The sequence below is a fragment of the Canis lupus genome, chromosome 8 (genome assembly GCF_003254725.2).
Source record: "Canis lupus dingo isolate Sandy chromosome 8, ASM325472v2, whole genome shotgun sequence".
NCBI lineage: Eukaryota > Metazoa > Chordata > Mammalia > Carnivora > Canidae > Canis > Canis lupus.
In genome coordinates, this window is record NC_064250.1 from 10,069,033 (window position 1) to 10,078,635 (window position 9,603).

At 36.4% G+C, this 9,603-nt stretch overlaps 1 protein-coding gene across 5 annotated transcripts in view; it reads left to right on the forward strand.

The window, feature by feature from the left end:
- The window catches only part of SCFD1 (sec1 family domain containing 1), a 106,497-nt gene extending 99,142 nt beyond the window's left edge, over nt 1-7,355 (forward strand). For all 5 annotated transcript variants that reach the window (XM_025443507.3, XM_025443509.3, XM_025443510.3 and 2 more), the window contains 2 exons: nt 1,836-1,904; nt 7,137-7,355. In XM_025443507.3, coding sequence (XP_025299292.1) covers nt 1,836-1,904; nt 7,137-7,160 — 93 coding nt within the window. In that variant the 3' untranslated portion in view covers nt 7,161-7,355. The remainder of the gene's footprint in view (nt 1-1,835; nt 1,905-7,136) is intronic.
- The last annotated feature ends 2,248 nt before the right edge of the window (nt 7,356-9,603 follow it).

The following is a 9,603-nucleotide window of genomic DNA, read 5'->3' on the forward strand; positions in this document are numbered from 1 at the left end:
CAATAACATTATCAGACATTTTGAGGTTAGAAGACACATTTCCAAAAGAAATCACAGTTGAGACTCTCAAAGGTATTTTGGAACTCAGTCATTTGCATAGATGCTCTGGACAAATACATAAAGCACACAACAGGCTTTGAATAGCTGTCCCAGTAGCCTTTTGTTTCTTTTTATAGTTGCAGAAATAATATGTACTAATATGCAAAAGCAATTTGGGAGTAAGAGTGTGCTGAACCCAAAAGGACAAAAAAAAAGTTGGTAGTAAGTAACCAAATGTATCGGTAGTTGAACTTGACGCCACCACAGGCTGTTCTCTTGATGGAAGGTGATTGGCTAGAGAATGAACTAGATTTAGTTAATAATTGTTACCTTGAATCCAGTTATTGGTACATTTCACAAAGTTCAGTTTTTGATGGAGGAAGTACCAAGTTTGTGCATAATTAAGAATAAGTTTGCACTGGAATATGGGTAGACTGCAACGTTTAAACTTACAGTACAGGATTCATCTCCACTAGTTTGTTTCAGCCCTGTGCTTATCTCTGGGAGCCTTGAGAGCCATGATGCTGACATGTGAATATCATGTACTAACTAGTAGTGAATAGAGTCTTGTGCTAGGGACCAACATAGATTGGGGGCAACCTGCACTGGCGTGTCAGCACTGTTTAATAGAAAATGAAAATATTGATGATTTGCACCTAATTTCTGTCATGTTTTCTTGCTTCTGGTGTTGAGCCTGGTCCTGTAGCCTGATTTAGGTTACATGATCAGAGAGGTATAAAAGACCCTTCCTTTAGAAAGACTGGGGCTCCCCTGCAATTGGGGCATGTCTATCTTCTCTATAATTTGGTGGTTGACAATTGAAAATAAAATGTGTCCTGTGCTGAGATGGGATCCTGGGAGTTGTGCATAGAATATTTGGACCCTTCTAATGTTTCCCTCTGCTTTCTTTATCCTACTATGCTGTGATCTCTACCTTTACTAATGCCTTGTGTAAGTATAACCTATGTAGCCTCAATAATCCCACTTATATGATCAACCCTGTTATAGTTATTGCACATAACATCTCATTTTTCAAAAATGAAGTGAGGTGTGACTTGTTTTGCTCAGAAATGGCCAGTGAGGACATTTATTCAGGGAACTATTTTTATTCAGCTGATACAAAGCCATATTTCTGTTTCTTGATGAATTACTGTATTTGTTATGGAATAAGCTTTTTACATTAAAGAAGAAATGAATTTTCCTTCAAGTACACAATACATATAATAATTTCAGCATTAAGGACTTAGCAGAATTCTTCAGTAGAAGTTTTGACTGCTGTAATTGGGTTATAGCATTCTGCCAAAATTAGGAATGAAATTCATTCATGAGGGGTCATAAAAATGGATTACAGTATGTTGATATGTAAATACTGTATTGCACAAATGAGACTGCAGTGACAGTTCATGCAACTTATACTATATCCTACTGCTAGCCTAACAAAACTCCAGGAATATTTTCTTCAAATAATATAGATCTTACATTGGAAGAATGTTGGCCTGGGATTTTATAAATAATTGTTGTTCCTGTGAAATGTGGCTGTCATCAGATGCCTTCTCTTTTCAGTATAAATGATACCAGCAGTGTATGTATGTTAATACATTTTTTAAAAATAATTTATGCCTATTTCACCACTTTATTCCATGCAATTTTAGGATAAATATGTGTATACTAAAATTTTATAACCTCCCCCTCAAAAAACCTTTAAGAATAACAAAAAGTCTTATTAGACTTGATCACTTTTCTTGGGAATATTGAGAATATTACTTGTTACTTGTATGAGTTCTCTTCTTTTACAGGGGAAGCAAGGCAAACACATTTTATATGGCTGCAGTGAACTTTTTAATGCTACACAGTTCATAAAACAGGTAAAGTATACCTTGTTAGTTTCTTTTAACATACCATAACTTGCTGTTGTTGTTTGTCAAAAGAGAGCAAGAGAATCATCATATTCATTTGACCCAGCTTGAAGCCAAAAGCCATAGAGCTATAAAAATACAGGTTTTACCATGAAAACTATACAGAAAACTCTGGTAAATAATATTATTTCTATTATTCCAAATCTATGAAAAGGTAAATTCAGAGAATTTAAAATTGGAATAGTGTACTCAAGCAAAATCACCATTTCTTATACGCTGTCCACATTTCTGACTTTACCAACCATATCACACATTGGGCTAAGAAATTAAGTAACTCTGGATGAGGGTAGCGGAATAGTTTTATGCAGTAGATACAATGGAATTACATTCACTTGAACATTAAGGACAGCAGTAGCTGAGATGTACATAGGCTATACATTCTTTTTCTTGAAGGAACTGCTAATGTTCTGTTAATTACATTAACTTTAGCTTTTTTTTTTTCTTTTTTTTCTTTTTTTTTTTTTAAGCTTAACTACTGGGGATGCTCAGTAGTCTCACCAGTAATGTTCACTCACCTCTGCATTGGCTGCCATAAAAATCACAACAGCGTGCTATACTCATTTTCAGCAGCTATTGCTAGCATCATTTTCCAGAACAACTTTCTTATCCTCATTATGTGATTCTTGTATTTCTAACCTTAATGTAGTTGCCCACTGACAGAATACAGAAAAGTTCAGGAAGATACAGTGAACACATGTATACTCCTCATTAACATTTTACTGTATTGCTTTATAAGCAATACTCATTTATCCATTCTTCATTCTATTCATTGCTATAGTTTTATTCATTTCAAAGAAAATTAAAGATATCAGTGCACTTTCCCCTTAATTCTTTATTGCCTAGGGGTTTTAGTTTTTGAGGGTTTTTATTGTTTTGTACTGTTTGGAGGTAAAATGACAACAGTGAAATATACAGATCTTAAGTGTATATTCCTAGGTATTGTCAGATGTGTTCACTTGAATAATTCAGCACAAACTCCTATTCAGGGTGTAGAACCATCACACCTCAGAGTTCCTTTATGATCCATGCCCAGGCAGTCCTTGCCCTTAGTTCCTGCCCAAAAACATGCTCTTGATACTTTTCCACCACAGATTATATAATGTTCTAGAATAGGCAAAACTAAATGGAATATTTTTTTCTTGGGTTTACTAGATAATTCTCAATTTAATTGATCTTTTTAATCTACCAGATGTTTATGCTAATTTCTCTATTCATTGATTTCCTTTGTTTTGATTACTTTGGGATCTTATCAAGTTCTTTAGTTTTTCTTTTCTTTTTTTAATTTAAAATCAATTAATTAATATGTATAGTGTATTATTAGTTTCACAGGTAGAGTTTAGTGATTCATCTATTTGCATGTAACACCCAGTGCTATTACATCAAGTGCCCTCCTTAATGCCCATCACCTAGTTTACTTCATCCCCTCCCACAACCGTCAGTTTATTTCCTATAGTTAAGAGTCTCTTATGGTTTGTCTCCCTCTCTGATTGCATCATTTTTTAAATTTTTCCTCCCCTTCCCCTATGTTCATCTGCTTTCTTTCTTAAATTCCACATAAGCATTTAAAGCCATAAAATCAGGGGCACCTGGGTGGCTCAGTAGGTTAAGCACCTGCCTTCAGCTCAGCTCATGATCTTGGAGTCCTTGGATCAAGCTCTTCGTCAGGTTCCCTGCTCAGTGCAGAGCCTGTTTCTCCCTCATCCTCTGCCTCTCCCCCTGCTTGTGCACTTTCTCTCTGAATAAAATTTTTGGAAAAAAAAATAATAAAGCCATAAAATCCAAACCATGTTTTAGCTGCATTTCACAAATGTTAATGTATTTTCATCACCATATTCTATATTTTTAATATACGTGGTGGTTTTATTTTTTTTTAGCCCATGTATAATTTAAAGATTTGTTGTTTTCAAGTATTTGGGGTTTCTAGATATCTTATTATTGATTTCTAATTTAATTACTTTGTGGTCATAGAACATTCTGCACATTATTTACTGTTTCAAAATTGATTTAAATCTCTTTGGGATCCCTGGGTGGCGCAGCGGTTTGGCGCCTGCCTTTGGCCCAGGGCGCGATCCTGGAGACCCAGGATCGAATCCCACGTCGGGCTCCCGGTGCATGGAGCCTGCTTCTCCCTCTGCCTGTGTCTCTGCCTCTCTCTCTCTGTATGACTATCATAAAATAAAATAAATAAATAAAATAAATAAATAAATAAATAAATAAATAAATAAATAAATAAATAAATCTCTTTTATGGCCCAACATATGGTCTCTTACTAAGCACTCCATGTGCACTTTAAAAAGAATGCATTATGCAGCAGTTGAGGGAAATGTTCTATAAATTTCAGTTTGGTCATGGTAGTTAACAGCATTACCTAAATCCTCTATGTCTTCATTGATTTGTTGCTTTGTGGGTTTTTTGGTCTAAATCTATTTGGTACTAAAAGACTAATAATAAAATCTCCAACTATGTTTGTGAAATTAATGCTTTCCCCCTTTAGTTCTGTCAGGCTCTCCTTTCAGTCCTGTCAATGTCCACTTATTTTTAAGCTCTATTAGGTATACACAGATTTATGATTGCTGTGTCTTCCTGATGAGTGTACCCTTTTATTATGTAATATTCTTCTACTCAGCTGGTAATCCTCTTTCCTTGAAGTCTACTTTATGTGGTATTAAATTAACTACTCTAGTCTTATGGCTTGCAGGTTATAACTTTCCATCTGATTGCTTCAGCTTACCTATGAATTTATATTAAAGGTGTTTATCTTGTAGGTGTCATATAATTGGATTTTTTTTTTTTTTTTTTTTTTTTTAGAAAACCATTCTGGTAATCTCTGCCTTTTAATTGGTGCCTATTGGTCTGTTAACATCTAATGTAATTATTGGATCTACCATTTTACTGTTTGCTTTCTTAGTTTGAAATAGTTTGGCCATCTTTCTCCTTTCCTACCTTCTTATTATTTAAACACTGTTTTATTTGAGCTGTATCTCTGCATTATCGATTTAGCAGTTGCTATATAGATCACAATATATATATCTTTAACAGTTTATAAGCTAGAATTAATACTGTGCCACTTGCGTTAAATATGGAAACCTTGCAACCATATAGACCCATTCCCTCAGCAATTATTCTGATTGTGATATATTTTACCTCTACATACATCATTAACCCCATAAGACAGTGGACATTCTTATCATTTGTACCTCAGTTATCTGTATCATAAAGAAATCCTTTGTATTTACACAGATAGGATTTCCAGTGTTCTTTATCTCTACCAACTCTAGTAGATTTTGATTTCCATGTGTTGACTGCAAAACTTCTGTTAGCATTCAGTATAAGCTCAGGAGCTAGCAGTGAATTACCTTAATTTCCTTTTATATGAAAATGTATTTCACCTTTATTCTTAAATATTTTGGCTGGATAAAGAATTCTAGATTGACAGTTTTTCAAACTTTAAAGATGTTATTTCACAATCTTATACCTTCCATTATTTCTGATAGGAAGTTAGTAATACTCAGATCAATATAATTTTACATATCATGTTTAATTTTTCTCTGGCTGCTTTCAAGATATCCTCATTATCTTTGGTTTTCAGCAGTTAGGATGTATTTATGTGTGAATTCTTATACATTTATCTTATTTAGGGATCACTGAGCTTCTTGAATCTATCATCAGTTTATATGTTCCAAATTTAGGGAATTTTCAGCTATTCTTTCTTCAAATATTTTTATGTCCAATTTTCTCCTCTCCCTTTGGGACTCCATTCACCTATATGATCAGCATTTTATATTATGCCACACATCTCTGAGTATTCTGTTTGGGATTGGGGGGGGGGTAAGAATTTTTTTTTTAATTTGTTTGTTTACTTATTTAAGTAATCTCTACACCCAGTGTGGGGCTTGAACTCCTGACCTCAAGATCGAGAGTAGCATGCTCTTCCAACTCAGCAAGCCAGGCACCCCTGATTCTGCTCCTTTAGAGTGTCTAATTTAAGTTGTCCTATCTTCAGATTCACGCTTTCCTTTGTTATTTCCCTTCTGCCATTTGAATAATGTTGTATTTACCAGTTCTTGAATATTCATTTGGGTTTTTTTTTTAATATAGTTGTATTCTCTGCTCAAGTGTTCTGTCTTTTCATTGTGAACATAGTCTCCGTGATTTCACTGAGGATAGTTGTCATAACTGCTTTTATACCCTTTTCTATTAATTACAGCCCATAGATCATCCATTTCACCATCTGTCTCCACTGTCTTTCCCCCTAAAGAATGGGTCTGATTTTCCTGCTCCATCATATATTAATTTTAGATTACTGAATGTTTTAGAAACAATGTTTCTTTGGAAGCTGAATTCTGATTCTCTGGAGTGCTGATCTGGGCCTTTAGCAGACACTGACCCTGATGAGACTCAGACCTCCAGGTGTGTCTCACGGGCACGGGCAACAGCCCAGTCTTGCTTCTTAATCTCGCTCATTGTGTGGTTCAGGGTTTCCCCACAGATTTGGTTAAAATTTATACATAGAATATAGGGCTCCCTCACTCTGTCCTTCTTGTTTCTAGGATTTCCTCTCACCTTCAGTGGCTTTAGTTGGCCCCACTGGCTCTCTGGTTCTTCAGGTTGAACTCACCAGTGGGAGCCTCTCCTTCCTAGTGTCTGTTCCTTCCCCACCCACTGGCTGTCAGGTGTTCTCCACTGTCTTCCAGGAGTTGGTTTTTGTATTTTGTTTAAAGTTTATAATTGCAATCCCTGGGAGTATTAGGCCAGTAGAAGTTTACCCAACCTTCCAGAATTGAAGGCCTTTCTTTTTCTTTTTAATGATGTTTTAGAAATATCAAACTAATTAAAATATATGGAGAAGTAAACTGTGAGCATTAAAGCTGCACATGAGATTTTTTTCTTGACATTTACATACTGGGTTAATATTAACTTTATTCTCAGGGTTTTTATTTTCCATTAATTGAATTTCTACCTATGTTGGTGATACTTTTTCTTTAAAGATCTACAAAACTTTAAACATTTGAAGTGGGGGTAAACGTTGAGTGAAAATTTATTCTAGATACATGCAGTGAACGAAATAAGCCTAGATTTTACCATGATTAAAGCATTCGTTTTTAAGGTGTTTACAAATATGTTTGAATGCATAAATTTCTTTTGTGATTAAAATAAAGCCATTCTTATGTTTTGTTTTAGCTGTCACAACTTGGACAAAAGTAACACAGAAGAACCTTAATATGAGAATCTACTTGGATAAATGTAAAAAGAAAAGTCAAAAGAGCCAGATGTTTTCTTCTTCATACCAGTGTCCAAATAGTGAAATTTAGAGTTAATTTTTAAGGAAATTCTATACTTAATATAATGTGTACTAATTAAAAGAATAAAGCAGTTCAGAAATAAATTTTTTAAATTGTACGTTCTCTCTCCTGTTATGTTTGATAACTGAGAAAGTAAGTACTTAGGAAGGCAAGAAAACTCTGCCTGAATATAATGTTAAATTATCAATACGATAACTGATTTATTAAGATTGAAGCCAGTGTAAAGAAATACGCAAATGTTGCTTGACTGGTTCATGAATTTCCTACATACATGCAATTTTTTTTTTCACTTGTATGCATTTTAATTGTAAAATTACCTTCCCATGGTTTTCTGGTCTCTCGTGTTGCCTGTGGACTTTGAGTACTTTTTTTTTTTTTTAAGATTTTATTTATTCATGAGAATTCACAGAGAGGAGAGAGAGAAGCAGGCTCCATGCAGGGAGCCCGACATGGGACTCGATCTGGGTCTCCAGGATCACGCCCTGGGCTGAAGGCGGCGCTAAATCGCTGAGCCACCCGGGCTGCCTAACTTTGAGTACGTTAATGTCTCTTCTTCGTCTGGCACACCTTTGTACATTTTATCACAAAATCCCTTTTTTTTTAAATGGCAACAACATCATCTAGCAAACTTCCCATAAAGTTCTAAAAAAATTTGTAAAATTAAGTGTTCACTTTGGTTCAAACCTTCCTGTCATGCAGCAGGAAGGACTGTTGATCTTAAAACTCAAGGCAGCTACAAGATAAAAGCAAGCCAGTTGCTCCAGAGAAAAAAATTCTTAAGGCCAGAGACCCTTTCCTCCTGATAAGCCTCATCAAGAGGAATCTGTAATGTTATAGATAACATCCTAATAGATAAAACAGCAAGATTCACAAGACTGTTTCTGCACTCCCAACCCTCATGAGTCAATGCCGTCATACAAAACTCAGGTCAAACAAAAGATTTCTATTTGGGTAGTGGCCTACTAATCTGACTTGGTTTGGAGTTAAAATTTCAAGTATGTTTGGGCAACTATAACAAATTACCATATGCCAGCAGCTTATACATATGTGACACAGCTTGGGAGGCTATAGGAAATCCAGCAGATCAGACATCCATCTTCTTGTATCTTCACATAATAAAGAGTCATAATCCCTCAATCCCCCTTTAAGGAGCACTAATCCTATCATGGGGGCTCCACCCCTGTGATCTCATCCAAACCCAATTACCTCTAAAAGGCCTCACCTCCAAATACCATTATATTGGGAGGAAGGGCTTCAACATAATTTATAGGGAACAAATATTCGATCCATAGCACCACATCATCTGCCAAAGTTATCAAAGTGGTTTCATGCTCAGGGCTTAAGGAGACAATGTAATAGAGACAATAATGTTAATCGAGGTGGTAAATTACAGAGAAGATAAAGCAATATCCCAGTTTCCTCAGTAACAGAGAAGCTAGACTTTACGCCCATAAAAAAAATTTTTTTGGTTAAAACTACTTGAAAGACAGGAGGTGGTCACTTATGTTGTGTTTGCAGCCAAAAAAATTAAAACTAGTCTCATCAATGCAAGATTTTTTTTTCAAGTTTGCCTCAAGTTCACATAAAAGATCATTGCCAGGGGATCCCTGGGTGGCTTAGCGGTTTGGTGCCTGCCTTTGGCCCAGGGCGCGATCCTGGAGTCCTGGGATTGAGTCCCACGTCAGGCTCCCGGCATGGAGCCTGCTTCTCCCTCCTCCTGTGTCTCTGCCTCTCTCTCTCTCTCTCTCTCTCTCTCTCTCTCTGTCTATCAATCATAAATAAATAAATAAATCTTTAAAAAATATAATTAAAAAATATATATATCATTGCCAAGGTTCTGAGATAGAAACTTTTCTGTGGGGCCTTTTAAAAAAAAGTCTCGGGCAGCCCAGGGTGGCTCGGTGGTTTAGTGCTGCCTTCAGCCCAGGTCGTGATCCTGGAGTCCCGAGATCGAGTCCCATGTCAGGCTCCCCGCACGGAGCCTGTTTCTCCCTCTGCCTGTGTCTCTGCCTCTCTCTCTCTCTCTCTCCCTCTCTCTCTGTGTCTCTCGTGAATAAACAAAATCTTTAAAAATAAAAAATAAAAGTCTCTGGGGAAACTTAGCCCTTTCCCAAACTGTCCACAGCCTAGCCCCATCTGTCCTAGTGTGGTTCCCCAGCAGGCCATCCACAACATGGTGAGGGTCACTGTTGCTGCTGTCTTGGGCTGGGCAGCTCAACAGGTGTATCCAGCAAGTCCCCAGCTTGGCTGATTCAGAAACCAGTTTTACTTGCCCCCAAAGGGCATTCTCAGAGGAATTGATGCCTGCCACGGTAAAATGCATACCAGGGGTAGAGGTCAGTAGG